The sequence below is a fragment of the Pristiophorus japonicus genome, chromosome 4 (assembly GCF_044704955.1).
Source record: "Pristiophorus japonicus isolate sPriJap1 chromosome 4, sPriJap1.hap1, whole genome shotgun sequence".
NCBI classification, from domain to species: domain Eukaryota; kingdom Metazoa; phylum Chordata; class Chondrichthyes; family Pristiophoridae; genus Pristiophorus; species Pristiophorus japonicus.
The window spans coordinates 121,727,546-121,748,906 of record NC_091980.1 but is presented as its reverse complement, the minus strand read 5'-3'; the positions used below and the strand labels follow the sequence as shown (position 1 = coordinate 121,748,906).

Below are 21,361 nucleotides of genomic sequence, written 5' to 3'. Positions count from 1 at the left end.
TGGTAATCAGGGTCCCATAGCGGCATTTTAATGGTGCTATGAATGGGGTGCCCATCGCAGACAACCCGCTCAGTAAAATCTGTTGGAGAAGAGGCAGACGCCCGAAAAGGTAGATCTTAAACCTCCGGGCCCCACAAGTACATTCTGGGCCTATACTTCCCCAGCTCCCCCCTCCCCCTTCTAACCTGCATTGTGTGCACGCTCTTAGTGACTGACTAAATCCTGAAACCTTAGTAGTACTTCAAGATACAGTCTCCACCAGGTATAACGGGCGCGTTGGTGTTAATGCAATTTGACCGATATAGGCGCCGGACGGTAAAACGAGTCGTCGGGGACAGCTGTACGACTTTGCGGGACTGAAGCGCTGACCTATTATCCAACCCAGTAGGAGGGTGCCTAAATGGCACGGCAACAAAGAAAGCATGATAAGAAGAAAAACAAACTCTGGAGCAACTACCAAAAGACAGGAAATGGCCGAGACACAAACCTATGGTTATTGAAGCAGGAAAATCTGTTAAAAGATTTTGTGACAAAGTCTGCCCCAAATAGTCGCCGCGTTTAACAGGCGACTTTAACTCCAATGGTACTGGCCAATGGCTAGCGTATTTGGCCGATATAGGCGACTGCCCATGATAAGTGTGGACTGTGTAAGTAGTGGGGACTGTACTGACTGCTCGCAGCAAGCATTTAGCCCAACACTAAAATCCTACTCGCCAAAAATTGAAAATTGCAGTGTTGCAAGTGAACAGTCAAATCAGAATCTTGGCTCTGATTTGGTTTGGACATGAGGTCTTTTCCTCCTCCCTCCAAATAAATCTAATAAGCTCCCTCGATGGCTGCTTTTTGATTGCCTGGTAATTTTTCCAGGTGCAGGTTCTGAAGTTGGTCAGAGAGCAGAACTTCCTCCTTCTCTCTTCTGACAGAATCAACCAAACTTTACAAATTGCACTTGGAAAAATTGATCAGGCAACAGAGTAATTAAGTACTGGAAAGACACGGTGAACCTCGCCTCATTTTCCACCGACATCAACCCTAGTGCTAACACTGTTGATTTTTAATCGGTATTCATTGAATGTTTGGCTGTAATGCAGGGACGTATCGGGGGTAACGCAGAGAAGCAAAGGTGAACAGGAAATCAAGCTGGGACACTGGGGAGAAGGTGGGATAAAAAAGAAACTGTGCAAGGACAACAGGGAGAAGCTGAGGTAATAACCAGGTCGAGCCAGGGGAGCAAGGACAAGCGAGCTAAGAACCAAACCGTGCCAGGATAGTTGAGGAAAAAGCAGGATAAGAAACAGATTGAAATAAAATTAATGAAGCAAAGAAGTGGGAGCAGCAGCATTGCTACAGCTGCCATAATATTATGCGATATGAAAAAGTGTTAGAAGTCGGGTTGACTGCATTAAATCTTCTGTCTGTTGTTCACATTGCTCATTCGGATCCACACAAAATAAATCCTGGCCCATCTCATTGATTCCCAGCACTTGATATTCCCAGGGGAAGAGGAGAAGGAAACCCGTGGAGTTGCTCTCACTGCTTGCTACCATCCGGATCAAGTTTGTTATTTGCAGAATACCTCGCCTTGGCCAGGTATGAATGGAGAAAAGAGCTAAATCTTACAAAGTATATAAATGAAGCAACCCATTTATTTGGCGCTGTCATGTGGTGATCTATTATTTAGTCAACCATGTTCTGCCCTCAGTAAGCCCCGAAGATTAATTTCCTGAGTTCTTTAATTTGTGGCTCTCTCCTGTGCACCAAACATTCATCAATGTCATTCGGTTACCACTCACTGAGAGAATGGCCTCGGATGAATCATCCTCGACTCTTTTTCTCTTGCTGCTGTAGGCTACAGAGATTTTCTAATTTCCTCAGAATCCTGGCAACCATTTTAAAGCAAACAGAGGTGTTGCAACATGAAACGCTGTTGATTAATTGGTGGGTGCACGCAGTATCAAGGCTGTTTACCTGGTCAGATCCACTTTGGGGTTAAAGGTCCATTGATCCAGAGTGCTACATGCGCAAGGCATTGGCTATTTGTGTTGGAGAAGTCAGCGCCTCTGAGGAGTGTCCATCTAAAGCTGTTCAAAGTGCTTCTGCTATTGGATTATGCAGTCTGACTAAAACACAGTTGATTAGTTCCTTACCTTCCTCCTCCAACAGGAGAAGAAACAAACACCTGGGCTTATTTTTCAAGTGTGTGGTGGCAGCAGGGAACCTCGCCCGTCAGTGACATGTTCATTAAATGGTGGGTGTACTGCCCGCAAGTTTCCGATCTGTGCTGCCGATGTGTGAGGTTCCTCGATGTCAGCACAGGCATAGTAGATTACATGAGAACTCACTTTTAGAGTGGAAGCAAGTTTTCCTCAATTTTAAGGGACTGCCCATGATGAGAAAATTACCCCCTTTGGTTGGACCCTGCCATGAGTACAGCATTCATCATCATCATTATAGGCCATCCCTCGAAATCGAGGAAGACTTGCTCCCACTCTAAAGTGAGTTTTCAGGTGACTGAACAGTCCAATATGGGAATTACAGTCTCTGTCACAGGTGAGACAGACAGTCACCGAAGGAAAGGGTGGGTGGGGAGTCTGGTTTGCCGCACGCTCCTTCCACTGTCTGCGCTTGATTTCTACATGGTCTCGGCGACGAGACTCGAGGAGCTCAGCGTCCTCCCGGAAGTGGCCCTAGAAAAAGTGGATGCATTGGTGATCATTTTCCAACAGTCTATTGACTCTGGATCAGTTTCTATGGACTGGAGGGTAGCTAATGTAACACCACTTTTTAAAAAAGGAGGAAGAGAGAAAATGGGGAATTATAGATTGGTTAGCCTGACATCAGTTGTGGGGAAAATGTTGGAATCAATTATTAAAGATGAAATAGCAGCACATTTGGAAAGCAGTGACAGGATCGGTCCAAGTCAGCATGGATTTATGAAAGGGAAATCATGCTTGACAAATCTTCCAGAATTTTTTCAGGATGGAACTAGTAGAGTGGACAAGGGAGAGCCAGTGGAAGTAGTGTAGTTGGACTTTCAAATGGCTTTTGACAAGGTCCCACACAAGAGATTGGTGTGCAAAATTGAAGCACATGATATAGGGGGTAATGTATTGGATAGAGAACTGGTTGGCAGATAGGAAGCAGAGAGTCGGGATAAATGGATCCTTTTCAGAATGGCAGGCAGTAACTAGTGGGCTGCCGCAGGGCTCAGTGCTGGGACCCCAGCTATTTACAATATATATCAATGATTTAGATGAAGGAATTGAGAGTAATATCTCCAAGTTTGCAGATGACACTAAGCTGGGTGGTGGTGTGAGCTGTGAGGAGGATGCTAAGATGACTTGGACAGGTTAGGTGTGTGGGCAAATGCATGGCAGATGTAGTATAATGTGGATAACTGTGAGGTTATCCACTTTGGTGGCAAAAACATGAAGGCAGAATATTATCTGAATGGCGGCAGATTAGGAAAAGGGGAGGTGCAATGAGACCTGGGTGTCTTAGTTCATCAGTCATTGAAAGTTGGCATGCAGGTGCAGCAGGCAGTGAAGGCGGCAAATGGCATGTTGGCCTTCATAGCTAGGGGATTTGAGTATAGGAGCAGGGTGATCTTGCTGCAGCTGCACAGGGCCTTGGTGAGGCCTCACCTGGAATATTGTGTTCCGTTTTGGTTTCCTAATCTGTGGAAGGATGTTCTTGCTATTGAGGGTGTGCAGCCAAGGTTCACCAGACTGATTCCCGGGATGGCAGGTCTGACATTGAGGAAAGATTGGAGCGACTGGGCCTGTATTCACTGGAGTTTAGAAGAATGAGAGGGGATCTCATAGAAACATATTAAATTCTGACGGGACTGGGCAGGTTAGATGCAGGAAGAATGTTCCCAATGTTGGGGGAGTCCAGAACCAGAGGTCACAGTCTAAGGATAAGGGGTAAGTCACTTAGGACCGAGATGATGAGAAACTTCTTCACTCAGAGAATTGTTAACCTGTGGGATTCTCTTCCGCAGAGAGTTGTTGATGCCAGTTTGTTAAATATATTCAAGAGGGAGTTGGATATGGCCCTTACTGCTAAAGGGATCAAGGGAGCGAAAGCAGGAAAGGGTTACTGAGGTGAATGATCAGCCATGATCTTATTGAATGGTGGTGCAGGCTCGAAGGGCCAAATGGCCTACTCTTGCACCTATTTTCTATGTTTCTATGTTAATATGCTCTTCCTCCACTTTGGCCGGTCTTGTACTAGGGATTTGCAGGTGCCAGTGGGGATGTTGCACAAAGGAGGCTTTGAGGGTGTCCTTGAAATTTTTCCTCTGCCCACATAGGGCTCGCTTGCTGTGTAAGTGTTCTGAATAGAGCGCTAGCTTAGAAACACAGAAACATAGAAACATAGAAAATAGGTGCAGGAGCAGGCCATTCAGCCCTTCTAGCCTGCACCGCCATTCAACGAGTTCATGGCTGAACATGAAACTTCAGTACCCCCTTCCTGCTTTCTTGCCATACCCCTTGATCCCCCGAGTAGTAAGGACTTCATCTAACTCCCTTTTGAATATATTTAGTGAATTGGCCTCAACAACTTTCTGTGGTAGAGAATTCCACAGGTTCACCACTCTCTGGGTGAAGACGTTTCTCCTCATCTCGGTCCTAAATGGCTTACCCCTTATCCTTAGACTGTGACCCCTGGTTCTGGACTTCCCCAACATTGGGAACATTCTTCCTCCATCTAACCTGTCTAAACCCGTCAGAATTTTAAACGTTTCTATGAGGTCCCCTCTCATTCTTTTGAACTCCAGTGAATACAAACCCAGTTGATCCAGTCTTTCTTGATAGGTCAGTCCCACCATCCCGGGAATCAGTCTGGTGAATCTTCGCTGCACTCCCTCAATAGCAAGAATGTCCTTCCTCAAGTTAGGAGACCAAAACTGTACACAATACTCCAGGTGTGGCCTCACCAAGGCTCTGTACAACTGTAGCAACACCTCCCTGCCCCTGTACTTAAATCCCCTCGCTATGAAGGCCAACATGCCATTTGCTTTCTTAACCGCCTGTTGTACCTGCATGCCAACCTTCAATGACTGATGTACCATGACAGCCAGGTCTCGTTGCACCTCCCCTTTTCCTAATCTGTCACCATTCAGATAATAGTCTGTCTCTCTGTTTTTACCACCAAAGTGGATAACCTCACATTTATCCACATTATACTTCATCTGCCATGCATTTGCCCACTCACCTAAACTATCCAAGTCACTCTGCAGCCTCATAGCATCCTCCTCGCAGCTCACACTGCCACCCAACTTAGTGTCATCCGCAAATTTGGAGATACTACATTTAATTCCCTCGTCTAAATCATTAATGTACAATGTAAACAGCTGGGGCCCCAGCACAGAACCTTGCGGCACCCCACTAGTCACTGCCTGCCATTCTGAAAAGTACCCATTTACTCCTACTCTTTGCTTCCTGTCTGACAACCAGTTCTTAATCCACGTCAGCACACTACCTCCAATCCCATGTGCTTTAACTTTGCACATTAATCTCTTGTGTGGGACCTTGTCGAAACCCTTCTGAAAGTCCAAATATACCACATCAACTGGTTCTCCTTTGTCCACTTTACTGGAAACATCCTCAAAAAATTCCAGAAGATTTGTCAAGCATGATTTCCCCTTCGCAAATCCATGCTGACTTGGACCTATCATGTCACCATTTTCCAAATGCGCTGCTATGACATCCTTAATAATTGATTCCATCATTTTACCCACTACTGAGGTCAGGCTGACCGGTCTATAATTCCCTGTTTTCTCTCTCCCTCCTTTTTTAAAAAGTGGGGTTACATTGGCTACCCTCCACTCGATAGGAACTGATCCAGAATCAATGGAATGTTGGAAAATGACTGTCAATGCATCCGCTATTTCCAAGGCCACCTCCTTAAGTACTCTGGGATGCAGTCCATCAGGCCCTGGGGGTTTATCAGCCTTCAATCCCATCAATTTCCCCAACACAATTTCCCGACTAATAAAGATTTCCCTCAGTTCCTCCTCCTTACTAGACCCTCTGACCCCTTTTATATCCGGAAGGTTGTTTGTGTCCTCCTTAGTGAATACCGAACCAAAGTACTTGTTCAATTGGTCTGCCATTTCTTTGTTCCCCGTTATGACTTCCCCTGATTCTGACTGCAGGGGACCCCCTACGTTTGTCTTTACTAACCTTTTTCTCTTTACATACCTATAGAAACTTTTGCAATCCGCCTTAATGTTCCCTGCAAGCTTCTTCTCGTACTCCATTTTCCCTGCCCTAATCAAACCCTTTGTCCTCCTTTGCTGAGTTCTACATTTCTCCCAGTCCCCGGGTTCGCTGCTATTTCTGGCCAATTTGTATGCCACTTCCTTGGCTTTAATACTATCCCTGATTTCCCGAGATAGCCACGGTTGAGCCACCTTCCCTTTTTTATTTTTACACCAGACAGGAATGTACAATTGTTGTAGTTCATCCATGCGGTCTCTAAATGTCTGCCATTGCCCATCCACAGTCAACCCCTTAAGTATCATTCGCCAATTTATCCTAGCCAATTCACGCCTCATACCTTCAAAGTTACCCTTCTTTAAGTTCTGGACCATGGTCTCTGAATTAACTGTTTCATTCTCCATCCTAATGCAGAATTCCACCATATTATGGTCACTCTTCCCCAAGGGGCCTCGCACAATGAGATTGCTAATTAATCCTCTCTCATTACACAACACCCAGTCTAAGATGGCCTCCCCCCTTGTTGGTTCCTCGACATATTGGTCTAGAAAACCATCCCTTATGCACTCCAGGAAATCCTCCTCCACCGTATTGCTTCCAGTTTGGCTAGCCCAATCTATGTGCATATTAAAGTCACCCATTATAACTGCTGCACCTTTATTGCATGCACCCCTAATTTCCTGTTTGATGCCCTCCCCAACATCACTACTACTGTTTGGAGGCCTGTACACAACTCCCACTAACGTTTTTTGCCCTTTGGTGTTCTGCAGCTCTACCCATATAGATTCCACATCATCCAAGCTAATGTCTTTCCTAACTATTGCATTAATCTCCTCTTTAACCAGCAATGTTACCCCACCTCCTTTTCCTTTTATTCTATCCTTCCTGAATGTTGAATACCCCTGGATGTTGAGTTCCCAGTCCTGATCATCCTGGAGCCACGTCTCCATAATCCCAATCACATCATATTTGTTAACATCTATTTGCACAGTTAATTCATCCATCTTATTGCGGATACTCCTTGCATTAAGACACAAAGCCTTCAGGCTTGTTTTTTTAACACTCTTTGTCCTTTTAGAATTTTGCTGTACTGTGGCCCTTTTTGTTCTTTGCCTTGGGTTTCTCTGCCCTCCACTTTTCCTCATCTCCTTTCTGTCTTTTGCTTTTGCTTCCTTTTTGTCTCCCTCTGCCTCCCTGCATTGGTTCCCATCCCCCTGCCATATTAGTTTAACTCCTCCCCAACAGCACTAGCAAACACTCCCCCAAGGACATTGGTTCCGGTCCTGCCCAGGTGCAGACCGTCCGGTTTGTACTGGTCCCACCTCCCCCAGAACCGATTCCAATGCCCCAGGAATTTGAATCCCTCCCTGCTGCACCACTGCTCAAGCCACGTATTCATCTGCGCTATTCTGCGATTCCTACTCTGACTAGCACGTGGCACTGGTAGCAATCCCGAGATTACTACTTTTGAGGTCCTACTTTTTAATTTAGCTCCTAGCTCCTTAAATTCGTTTCGTAGGACCTCATCCCTTTTTTTACCTATGTCGTTGGTACCAATGTGCACCACGACAACTGGCTGTTCTCCCTCCCTTTTCAAAATGTCCTGCACCCGCTCCGAGACATCCTTGACCCTTGCACCAGGGAGGCAACATACCATCCTGGAGTCTCGGTTGCGGCCGCAGAAACGCCTATCTATTCCCCTCACCATTGAATCCCCTATCACTATCGCTCTCCCACTCTTTTTCCTGCCCTCCTGTGCAGCAGAGCCAGCCACGGTGCCATGGGAGTCTCGTGTTGGGCGTATGGACAATGTGGCCTGCCCAACGGAACTGATCGAGTGTGGTCAGTGGTGCAGTATTATCATTGGACAGCAAGCACTTTGCTTTTTTCCCTCCCCATCTCTCCTGAGGGAATCTCACTTTTGCTGAGGTATACTTTCGCAGGTGCCAAACTGCTCTCCACCTCACCACCAATTGGTCATTGGTACAAGTCGAGGGAGTATGGGAGTCAAGGGAGTTGATTCAACTAAGCTAATTCTGCCCTCGCCCAACACATGTATAATTCCCAGCAGGATTCACTGGATAACAATGAGGGGCAGGACTGGGAATTGACCTTCAATATTCTGATCTGCTTGGTTCCGTAACACACTGGATGGTGCCTTAATCCACTCAGCCATTGGTACTTAGGGCAACAAGTCTGCTTGATTTACATTTAAGGGGTCGAAATTCAGGTGCACCAGAAAGCACCTGAATTTTGAAGTGGTACTTACCACTGGACCTCCTGGTCAATCCATTTTCAGGATTTTTAAATGTTTTCAAAGCCCTACAGGAAATGATCATAATGGGTCAGGCCTTAGATTCAAAGCCATGCTGACTGGCTGAAAATGGGTCAGTCAGGGCCTCTGCCGTTGTCAATTAGCGGTGGCGTCGTGGTGACGTCACCGTGTGTGTGCGTCACCACGCTCTCTCCCCTCCGTTAAAGGGGAGAGAATCTATCTTTTTTTAACTTTGGCCACTGGGCCACCAGAGAGGGTTTCGGCCGGGTCAGCAGCCTGGCACCCAAGAGAGAGTGCCAGGCCGAACCCAGGGGCAGTAATTTGCCGGCCGATCGGCAAGCCGGTAAGCAAAAAAATTTCCATTGCAACCGTGGCAGTGGGCCCTCCCCTTTAATGGTAGCCGCACAGGCAGAAAAACCTGCCAGGGGCACCGTGCAGAGGGGGATCGAGGGATTCAGGTGAAAATCAATGGGTAAGTATTTTTAATGCTTTTTTATTGTTTTCATTGGTAGTGCAACCACTCGGACGTGATGGGGTCCAGGTCAAAAAATCCCCGACCTGAATTTAGGTCGGGTTCGACCTGTTGACCCCAAAGCGGCAGCCATTTGATTTTTAGGAATGGCCGCCGCAAATGGGCATGAACGGGTCTCTTTGAGACCCTGAATTTCGGCCCCACGGTCTCTTTCCCCTTTAGCAGACAGTCAGACATTCCAGATTCTGCCTCAAGAGATAATGTTACCCTCTCAGGACAAGTTCAGCTCTTAAATAAAGAGGACTAAGAACCGAATCACTTTGCTCCACCAATGTTGATGTGACGCCAATAACAATAAGGACCATGAGAACAACCAGGGTGGGAATATCCTTCTGATTTTTCTGTTTCTACTTATAAAAGATTGTTTGGCCTTGATGCCTCCCCTGCTAGCCAATGTGATAGAACGTACATTGAGAACTTAGTGGGGAAGAGGAGTTCAATCTGTGTCCCACTACTCCATGGAACTGCAGTAAACTGAGACAGATCTTCTTTAGCCCATTTTTAGGCACAACTTGGGATAAGTGGGCAGAAAACTGTTGTTCTAGGTCTTCGGTCATTTTGGTTTCTCGGGGATTTTTTGGAATTGCTCCTGAGGAGGATGTAGTGCTAGTAGGTGCAAGAATCAGGGAGCCATGGAAATGAGGTGAGAGGGCTGCAATGGAGCCTCCAGACTCATTTTCCTCCAGGTTCACTGGGCGAGTGCCCATTTGGAGAGTGCCTGGAGGAGCTGGCAGGTGCCCTTGCACCTGGCACCCTTCAGCAGGGGCAGGAATCCGATGGATACTTAGTGTTGCAGGCTAAATAGCAGCTGCTTTTGGACAAAGCCTGAAGACCACGCAGCCAGCGGCCCTCTCAGGTCCATAAAGCATTTGGATTTCTGGGCCCAAATTCTGGGTTCAGGGCCCTACCAAAGAGCTGGATTGAGCTTGGGTAACATTGACCTGAGGCCAGATAACCATGCAGCTTCATGTTATGTCAGGCAGAGTACACTTTGGGTGCTTTCCATCTGACTTGTGTCAAGGCACAGCAGGGAAGTGGGGAAGGAGGGACATTGACTCTCCTGTGACATTGTCAGGTCTGTTTAGCTCAGAAAGAATCATTGACAAATGACATTATTGAGTTACTAGTCACGTCATTCTGCAGACGCTTAGCAAATGAGATCCTGGGTCACTTTGGATGTAGCACAAAATGAATTACTTGGTTTATTTACATAAAGATCAGATTGTGTCTTTTAACTTAAAAGGAAATTAGTGCCTTGATTTAATCAGCATTCTTCCTTTGAGCTAATCTAATTGGTTTCTTTTATTGTGAAGATTTGCATATTGGATATGATTTGCAAAAGATTCAAATCCAGATGGCATAGATATTCATTACATTTTTAACATCTGTTTAATATAGTTAATTGTATGTGTATATATATATATATATATATTGTTGCGTTTCTTTGGGAGCCTCTATATAAAACAAGTTAATAGAACTGTCGGCTTTGGCACATAAGGGATCAAAAGCAGGGAGTTTGAAACAACACGGGAATTTTTCAAATGTGGTTTGATCTGAGAAGCCAGGCCTGCCGAGGATGAAAAGAGATTGAACTTCCTGTACTGTTAAAAAATGATGTTTTTATTTATTTGATGGACGCTTGAATTCAGTTGGAAGCCAGTCTTACAAGGGTAACTGACCCATTACTGACTTTCCCATATTTTATTTATACGCATATAATATATGGCAATTGTTATGCATCTCGTCACTTTATTTATAAATAAATATATGGGAATAATCTGTGCAAGATTTATGGGAATAATTTATATGAGATTTATTGGGATAATTTATATGAGATTTAATGGGATAATTTATATGGGATTTATTGGGATATTTTATGTGGGGGTTCCGTGTGGTTTCCATGGTTCTTCTGCTAAAGTTATGATGAATGAGCAGGGGAAAACCCCATGGAAATTAACCCCCATAATTCCTTTATTCTTTAAACTACTGTTCTGTATGGTAATATCTGCGACTTTAAACAGGAGTAGGTAGCACAGCATGAGTTTATGTTAATTATAGTGAACAGATTACTGCAATTGGGTAATTGAGAGCCTCTCAGATACGCATCCCTGCACAGATGGAGTATCAGAATATTACAGCTTCCAGATTGTAGGGGAACATGGTCCCTACAGGAACTCTTAATAGACAGTTCAGAAGAACCCAAGACCATAACAGCATCATTGGGAACATAGCAAGGTTTTGGGAACAGGAAAAGGTTTTTATGAGTGCTCTCACTTGTCTATTCATTATGCAGTGTACCTCTAATCACCTCTTTGTCCAGAAAGCTTTTGTATAAACAGAAATGTATAATGCTCAAACGTGAGTGGTGATGTGTAAAATCGAGATGGCACAGTGGAGAATCATTTTCAAAGACCAAAAGATACCACCAAAGAGTGCTGGGTGACCACTTCGCCACAGGCAGGAGATTGGGAGGTGGGAATAATCAAAGAGACTAAACACAAATCCCAGGCACAAACCACAATATGCTTTGCTACTTTTGACAATTGTTCTCTCTGAATGAGAAATCCAAATTGTTAGGGTGCACAGTAAGCAGGGTTTGATGGGCCAAATTACCACTTTTTTCTTCCAATGCTGCTCATCATTGCACCAGATTAAGAATTTCTCTATCAGGTAATTACCATGCATTATTCAAAGGTGAATCCTGAGCTACCCTTCATTGTCATTTACAACATTACTTCAACACCATCCTCTCATGTTTTGCTGTTGCAAAACTTGCGACAGATGCCGAGGGGGTATGTCTAATAAACTCACATTTTCCGCAGGTTGGGCAGCTTCTTGAAGATGCCTGTTGCCTCCAGGATGGTCAGTTCATTGTCATTCAACCGCCTGAACCACAAACAAAAAGTGACAATTAAAGGGGGTTTAACACTTGGTGATGCACCAGCGAATTGTGAAGCAAACGCCAATAGGGAGAGACGCAACTTAGAAACAGACCTATAAATCAAACAACAGTGTATAATGGACGAAGGGGAACAATCTGTAGGTGTTTGACCTTGCACAGTCAATCCTGGGGAAGATAGAAACATAGAAAATAGGTGCAGGAGTAGGCCATTCGGCCCTTCAAGCCTGCACCACCATTCAATGAGTTCATGGCTGAACATGCAACTTCAGTACCCCATTCCTGCTTTATCGCCATACCCCTTGATCCCCATAGTAGTAAGGCTACATCTAACTCCTTTTTTGAATATATTTAGTGAATTGGCAGCGAATTCCACAGGTTCACCACTCTCTGGGTGAAGAAGTTTCTCCTCATCTCAGTTCTAAATGGCTTACCCCTTATCCTTAGCCTGTGACCCCTGGTTCTGGACTTCCCCAACATTGGGAACATTCTTCCTGCATCTAACCTGTCTAAACCCGTCAGAATTTTAAACGTTTCTATGAGATCCCCTCTCATTCTTCTGAACTCCAGTGAATACAAGCCCAGTTGATCCAGTCTTTCTTGATATGTCAGTCCCGCCATCCCGGGAATCAGTCTGGTGAACCTTCGCTGCACTCCCTCAATAGCAAAAATGTCCTTCCTCAAGTTAGGAAACCAAAACTGTACACAATACTCCAGGTGTGGCCTCACCAAGGCCCTATACAACTGTAGCAACACCTCCCTGCCCCTGTACTCAAATCCCCTTGCTATGAAGGCCAACAAGCCATTTGCTTTCTTAACCGCCTGCTGTACCTGCATGCCAACCTTCAATGACTGATGTACCATGACACCCAGGTCTCGTTGCACCTCCCCTTTTCCTAATCTGTCACCATTCAGATAATAGTCTGAATCTCTGTTTTTACCACCAAAGTGGATAACCTTACATTTATCCACATTATACTTCATCTGCCATGCATTTGCCCACTCACCTAACCTATCCAAGTCACTCTGCAGCCTCATAGCATCCTCCTCGCTGCTCACACTGCCACCCAACAAGAAAAAGCCATCCAGCCCCATCAACATTGTTTTGGTCTATGTTTTGCTCCAACTAGTTCAGACCATTTTCATCCTTTTCCCACTTGCACTCAGACTGATACCCCTTTGATCCCTATTGAATCTGGAATCTGTCCCACTCCCTTTTCAAGCAAACCTGCATTCACTGCACTTGACACCAATCTCCTCCATAATTCAAACAAATGTACATGTGATGTAGTTACATCACAATTTACATTCAGCTTGAACCAATGGAGAGCTGGGCAGAAAGGGGCTAGTCTTACTTCTGAGGTGAGTCTCTTACACCCTATTCCCAAAACTCAACCTCTGCTCTGACTTATTATTCTTTCCAATTACCTCCAGTTTCTGCCCCTTCCTTTCCCAAAGGCTGGGTATGGCGTAAGTGAAACCAGCAGCCCAAGTGGTCATTCTTTTTATATGCAAACCTGGTTATCAAACATTGGTAGGTTATTTTACTATGAAGGCATCACACCTGAGTCCGCACCTTGTCTTCATCCAGTGTCCATGTACATGAGTTACCCGGGCCGGGTTACTGAAGAGTAATCGGAAACTAAAATCATGACTGTTTTTTCTCCCTCCCCAGGCCGAGGATACGAGGACAACTGTATCAGTCCTGCTGCCCCGGCTGAGATAGGCTAATTGACCTTCTAATCGGTCCGCGTGGCTTAATAACGCATGAAGCAATACCTTTACCTATTGAGCCATTGGAGAAGTTCACTTTCCTTTAATAAAAGTGTTTGTCCACAATATTTCAAGAGTGCAGTGATATTATACCATCTTAACCTAATAATATTTCAACAATTTTAGTTCCTTTCCACCTACAAAACCAAAGGCATCACTCGTCAGAGGCGGCATGTTATGTTATACAGTTATCTCCTGGTTGGGAGGCTATAACTTCTGTCCCAGTATTAACAGGGGAGTTCACCTGTAAAATGACTTACAGTTCAGTGGTGTATTCTGGAAGATGGCTGGGTATTCTGATGAGCTTCTGGTTGGAGCAGTCCACGACAGTGCCTTCACAGCGACATTTCTCGGGGCAAACCAGGTCCATGAAGCAGTCACTGCTTAGCTTGGTTCGGTAGTCCTCTGACCCTGTGCACAATACCGATCACAACTAATTAGGAGCATTAATGATAATGTCCCTCTTCGCTCTTTAAATTTGATTTGACGTAACTTTTAACTATGTTTGCACACAAGACAAATGGTTAAAGATTATCAACCCAAGCAGCACAGTGTTTTAGAGTAGCAATATGCTGCAAGATGTATCTTGATTGCAATCCATGACTGGCCAGATGGCGAGTTCCCAAGCGCATACGAACTTATGAAAAATGACAGACAGGTAAAGACCTACTGGTCCATCCAGTCTGTACCACAACTGGTCCCATCTCAACTGCGCTGTCACGCCACTCCAGCAGGTGCTTCCTTGAAGAAGAGAAAAAATTGGCTGCAACGTTCTCACAGACTGCACTTGTGTGCCTCCTGGAAGCTGTTTACAGGATGGCACTGAGAAAGGTTGTGCATCTATTGTTCAACCCGATGTCTGTCAGGAGGCAGTGATCATAAACTGGAATCCTGGCTGATACTTGTAACGTTGTGATCTGATTTAGCTCACGCATCAGTAGGAAAGGTTTCTTTAAAAAAGGATGATTAAGACATGGGGAGGCACAGTCTTCCCCTTTTCTGCTCACTGCCTGGCCCCTCTCCCTAGGCTTACTCAGTTGAACTGTACAGTGGGCAATGGCCATGATAAGGGTTCGCAACCCAAAAGCTGTGAGTTCAAATCTCGTCATGGTAAGTTTAAGTGGAATGTCACAGCAACACTCAAGAAAGTCAATACTGGCCAGGACAGGACTGTTTGTTTTATCAGTACCCCACCGTTGGAGTCAGCATCCACCCGCTCCATCGCCAGTGCACTGTGGCTGCAGTTGTACAATCTACAACATGCACTGCAGTAGGTTACCAATCACACATCAACAACACCTTTCACCCCTGTGACCTCTACCACTAAAAATGAGCCAGGCCTGCTTATGTTCATTTCCTGCAAGAGCAGTAATATCATGGAAACACCGCCAATTATCTTCAAGTTCCGCTCCAAATCATGCACAATCTTGACCTGAAAGTGTATCGCCGTTCCTTCATTTATTGCTGGGTCAATATCCTGGAACTCCCTACCTAAACCTTACTGTGGGAGCACCATAAGCACGTGGACTACAGCAGTTAAAGGAGAAGGCCCATCATTCCCCTTCTCAAGGCAACTAGGGATGGCCAATAAATGCCGGCATTGCCAGTGACTCCCATATCATGAAAACAAAATTGAATTTAATAAACCTACTAATTGATGTGTTGGCGCCTGGAATAAAATGATCATGAGAGCTGTTGTCATAAAAACCCAACTGATGTCCTTCAGGAAAGGGAACCTTTCCCGCTGTCTATCTGACCTACATGCGACACCAGTCCTACATTAAGTGGTTGACTCAGAATACCCTCTGAAGCGGCCCTGTGAGCAGCTCGGTTGTAAAAACAGTCGCACAGTTCAAGCGGCTATCCAGCTGCTCAGAGCGACAGGGGAAGGGCAATAAATGCAGTCTTTCCAACGTCACCCATATCCCCAAAACAACTTTTAAAAAACAGAGCCAGGTCTGCTTATGTTCATTTACTGCCAATATATTTTGCATCATTAAACAAAACTACCCCACAGCACCTGCTATTCTGTTTTGATGTGGGTCCTTGCACTACTCCTCCAATTCCTCCGATCACTTTTCAATACAATTGTTCTCATGCTTTATTTATATAAATGTAATTTATATTTTCATTCTAAATACTTGTATATTATTTTAGTAACACACACCGTGGTAAAGCATTTTTTTAATCTTTAAAATTTAAGCTCACGGCACACTGAGAAATCAGGGTTGATGTTGTTCAGCAGTCTGGCACCTGTGACATTGGATATCTTGTTTCCATGGCATTTATATTAATGAAGGCTTTCTTTTGTTTTTTTTTGTAATGAACATCAATTGTGCAATTTATTGCAGTGAAAGTACTTAGTGCAGTACTGAAACACTTTCAGAAATCAGCTAGCTGTGCAACTCTTACATCTGGCAGTATTGTCTGTACATTTATCTGTTTATAGCCTTCATGTCTTCTGAGTAAGTTTTGAGTTGGCAGTACAAAAGGTGGGATTCAAGGATACAGGGGAAGAGTCAACAGTTATGCAGGGCTAAGGGTAAATGCCACATCTTAGCAAATCCCAATTTGATCACCAGTGACAGGCTGACTCCACAGCACTGACTGAGCCCGTGAATGCATAAGCCTCCATCATTCATTGTGTGACCTACTGAGTCTGCAATAGTACAAACCTGTCCAAAGTGATTTTTACAGGTACAAGGCAAGCATGTAGTAAAGTGCTTCTGATATTAGGGGGTGCATTTGATAAAATATATCGGGGATAAGAATTGTAAGGTCAAGAAGCTAGTGACAGGAGACCTTGTCCAGATGCTTTGGCACCAACACATTGTCGACTTTACTCAGTTACACCTGCCACAGCAGTTTACAGCCCAACCCTCTGATACATAGTCACACTGTCCTTTCCCCCAAGTGTGTTCGTTGGGTCCTGAAAAAGCTGCAATTCTTCACCTCCAAAACTGATCAATTTGAATAAAATGTTCTTTCTATTTTGTCAGTTAATTTGTTCTCTTGCCTTTCCCTAACTAGGGTTTTTCCACATAAGTGCATGACAAGCCTGTGATTTCCCTCCCATTTGTTTTAATGGGTGGGAAATTAAAGGCTAGTGAGCACACAGGCGGAAAACCCTGGCTCTTGTGATGCTCGCATTCCCCAGCTAATAGGGCTGAGAGACATTTTGCCAGGTTTCCACCAATTCCACTTTGGAGGTGTTTTTTGGGAGGTGCACGGCTTTCCCTCTGAGATAACATTGGAGCCTCCATGAAGTAGTTTGTCTGAACATCCTGGCTGAGGTCAGGAGTCCACTGTGTGGGAACTCTTGGGAGCAAACCCATATGCTGCTAGTCATGGTGCAACAGTGTAAAAGGCTATCAGTACACTGTAACACCCGACCTTGTAAATAACTTTGTGGAGCAAAGATTAAACAAAAAGACAGACGTGCTTACCAAAGCCACTGTAAAAAGTTTTCAATTTAGTGTCTGGAAGGATAGTTATGAATTGTAGATTACTGATATTTGGTGATGGAATCATAGAAATTTACAGCACAGAAGGAGGCCATTTGGCCCATCGTGTTTGTGCCGGCAGACAAGGAGCTATCCAGCCTAATCCCACTTTCCAGCTCTTGGGCCGTAGCATTGTAGATTATGGCACTTCAAGTGCATGTGGTAGTCTGGGTTTACTTGGTTTCCATCATTACTCTACAATACTAGATCTACCAACTTTGATTCGTTTTAAAGTTCACATAAGTTCTGATGAACTTAGTTCCATGTGGCACTGAATTTATTCTGATGACACAAAACCAAAAGCGATACATTTTCTATGTGAAATAAATGTTGTAGCAATCCAGGTTCTCCCAACATGTCTACTAAACATCAGTAGTGTGACCGGTAAATTTCTTCACGTGATGATGATTTAGGTGTAGTAAGTATTCATTTTTCTGATGCAGAACTTCCAACCATTGTTTCAAAATGGAGGAGGAGGTCAGTGTGGAGGTGGTTCTGTTATAATTCTAACAGGATCTGCTACACATTGGAAAGAGACAAGTTCTACTCTGCAACCGAGGAGCTCCTGGTCTCAACCAAGATACTGTGAGAAGGTTACCAGTGAAGGTGAAGTGTCTCTTCACAGGAAAGGAGACATACCCATGGCCACGATCAGAAATATCCTGGTAGCTAATTACATAGTGGCTTTGCAATAAAATCACCTGCTTCCACCCCACCTCAGCACATCTGCCTCTGAAACCCCCATAAATGCCTTTGTTCCCTTTAGACTTGACTAGTTCAAGGCTCCCCTGGACAGCCTCCCATCTTCCACCCTACATAAACTTGAGCTCAACCACAATTGTGCTGCCCGTATCCTAACTTGCACCAAGTCCCATTCACCCATTACCCCCATGCTCGCTGATCTACATTAGCTACTGGTCCGGCAACACAGCAATATTAAAATTCTCATCCTTGTTTTCAATCCCTTGATGACCTCGCCCCTTCCTATCTCTGTAACCTCCTCCAACCCTCTGAGATCTCTACACTCCTCCAATTTTGACCTCTTGCATAGCTCCAATTTTCATTACCCCACCATTGGTGGACATGCCTTCAGCTGCTTAGGCCCTAAGTTCTGATATTTCTTCCTTAAACCTCTCCGCCTCTCTACCTTTCCTCCTATAAAATGCTCCTTAAAACCTACCTCTTTGACTAAGCTTTTGATCATCTGCCCTAATATCTGCTTATGTGACTCGGTGGCAAATTTTATTTGATAATGCTCCTGTGAAGTGCCTTGGGACTTAAATGGAATAGATGTAAACATAAAATGATATATAAACACACTAAGTGTATTGCTTCACAAATTCTGACTCTACAATAAGAAAAAAAATGAATGGTTTTTCCACAAGTGAATAAACATCCAAATTCATGATTTATCTACAAGGATGGGCTCCTGTATTTCTTCACCATCTGGTTTCTCATTGTCAGTATTATAATCAACATTCATTCATCTGGTAATACTTGCCTCTCTGGTCACCATGGTCCTTTCATTCAGACACTCAATATTAGTTATAATTTTTCAACTTTTAATTATTTTTTGTGTTCCTTAATAGAACGCATATGCAACCTGACCTAATAATTTAACCCTTTAAGTCTCGTTATCATTCTGATGAATCTGTGCTGTAGGCCCAAGGCCAATATATCCTTCCCAAGATTAGGTGCTCAAAACTAAACACAGTACTCCAGATGGAGTCTGTTCAAGGCTCTGTACAACTGAAGCGTCATTTCCTCACTTTTGTATTCCAACCTCGTTGAGATATAGGGCAACATTACATTAGCCATTTTGTACCTGTGCACTAACTTTTAGTGATTTGTGCGCATGGACACCCGAAACCCTTTGTTTCTCCTTAGCTCACCATTAAGAAAATATTTTTAATGTCCAATTTGTCTTTCTCAGATCCAAAGTGGATGATCTCACTCTTCCCCACATTGAACTTCACCTGCTGTAGTTTTGCCCACTCACTTAGTCCAAATTGACCAACTTGAACCAGAGAGAAAAAAGGCTTATAAATACGGCCAACATGGAAAGAATCAGCAGGCTATTGGCTCAGGAAATACAAAGGGGAAAACACTTGGCTTCTATGCTCCCAGACGGAGGAGATCGAAGATCATTGGTTGGGACGACACATTAACATATTATGTACTCGTGGCACAAGCCTGGAGTGCAGAAACTGAATTTCTTTTACACCCATTTGTTACATTTTGGAGATTTGGATAGCATGAGGTCATTGTTCTCCAAATCCATGCACTATGTAGACTGCAGGTGCAGTAATGCTACACCCAGTGATGTCTGTTATATTGGCTAGTCAGAACATCAAGACAGAATGAATTTGAGTCATCATTTGTTATGCTCATTGGGTGAGGGAATGGAACTCAGTGCTGGAGAATGGAACTCTGCTAATTTCGGGTGCTCAGTTTCAGTATCAAACAAGTTCAGGTCCAGAGTTAAATGCAGAGCAAAGCTCCCTCTGCTCTGCCTCAGTCCCAACCTCAGAAGAACACCACTGTGACCATTCCCCACACCAGCCATCTTGTGGCTTCTCTTCTTAACATGGTCAATTAGTGTCAAATTAGGGGCAGCGTTTGGTGCAGATCTACGAAGAACTTGATTGAGACTGCCCAAACACTTACAGCCAGCAGTTAGAGGAGGCTTTGATCCCATCAGTCTGGGCCCAAATTGAACCCAGGTTCCAGAGCTGACGTCTAACCCACGTTTTTGGATGGGAAGAAAGCATATAAAATGTTTAAGGTTGTAAGGCACCTCAGAAATAACATAGAAATAAACAACTAATGATCCAGAACCAGTACAAGCACCTCTGATCGAGTGCACAAACAACAAACTCACACCCGGTATAGGTAACATCAGCTTTGATCTAGTTCAAGTAAAATAAACTCTATTTAAGGAGCTAGGAACTAAATTAAAAAGTTGGACCTCAAAAGTAGTAATCTCAGGATTGCTACCATTGGCACGTGCTAGTCAGAGTAGGAATCGCAGGATAGCCCAGATGAATACGTGGCTTGAGGAGTGCTGCAAAAGAGAGGGATTCAAATTTTTGGGACATTGGAACCGGTTCTGGGGGAGGTGGGACCAGTACAAACCGACGGTCTGCAGCTGGGCAGGACCAGAACCAATGTCCTAGGGGGAGTGTTTGCTAGTGCTGTTCGGGAGGAGTTAAACTAACATGGCAAGGGGATGGGAACCTATGCAGGGAGATAGAGGGAAATAAAATGGAGGCAGAAGCAAAAGATAGAAAGGAGAATAGTAAAAGTGGAGCACGGAGAAACCCAAAGCAAAAAACAAAAAGGGCCACATTACAACAAAATTCGAAAGGGGCAAAGTGTGTTAAAAAGACAAGCCTGAAGGCTCTGTGCCTCAATGCGAGGAGTATTTGGAATAAGGTGGACGAATTAACTGTGCAGACAGCAATTAACGGATATGATGGAATTGGCATCACAGAGACATGGCTCCAGGGTGACCAAGGCTGGGAACTTAACATCCAGGGGTATTCAACATTTAGGAAGGATAGGCAGGGAGGAAAAGGAGGCAGGGTGGCGTTGCTGGTTAAAGAGGAAATTAATGCAATCGTAAGGAGGGACATTAGCCTGAATGATCTGGAATCAGTATGGATGGAGCTGCGGAATACCAAAGGGCAGAAAACGCTAGTGGGAGTTGTGTACAGACTACCAAACAGTAGTAGTGAGGTTGGGGACAGCATCAAACAAGAAATAAAGGATGTGTGCAATAAAGGTACAGCAGTTATCATGGGTGACTTTAATCTACACATTGATTGGGCTAACCAAACTGGTAGCAATGCGGTGGAGGAGGATTTCCTGGAGAATATTAGGGATGGTTTTCTAGACCAATATGTCAAGGAACCAACTAGAGAGCTGGCCATCCTAGACTGGGTGATGTGTAATGAAAAGGGACTAATTGGCAATCTTGTTGTGCGAGGCCCCTTGGGGAAGAGTGACCATAATATGGTAGAATTCTCTATTAAGCTGGAGAGTGATACAGTTAATTCGGAAACTAGGGTCCTGAACATAAGGAAAGTTAACTTCAATGGTATGAGGCGTGAATTGGCTAGAATAGACTGGCAAAGTATACTTAAAGGTTTC

General features: G+C 44.4%; 1 protein-coding gene across 2 annotated transcripts in view; it reads right to left on the bottom strand.

Moving 5' to 3' along the window:
- LOC139263049 (slit homolog 3 protein-like) overlaps window positions 1–21,361 on the bottom strand; it is a 625,025-nt gene that overhangs the window by 123,631 nt on the left and 480,033 nt on the right. For both annotated transcript variants that reach the window (XM_070878558.1, XM_070878557.1), the window contains 2 exons: window positions 13,967–14,117; window positions 11,846–11,920 (listed from right to left, as the gene is read on the bottom strand). In XM_070878558.1, coding sequence (XP_070734659.1) covers window positions 11,846–11,920; window positions 13,967–14,117 — 226 coding nt within the window. The remainder of the gene's footprint in view (window positions 1–11,845; window positions 11,921–13,966; window positions 14,118–21,361) is intronic.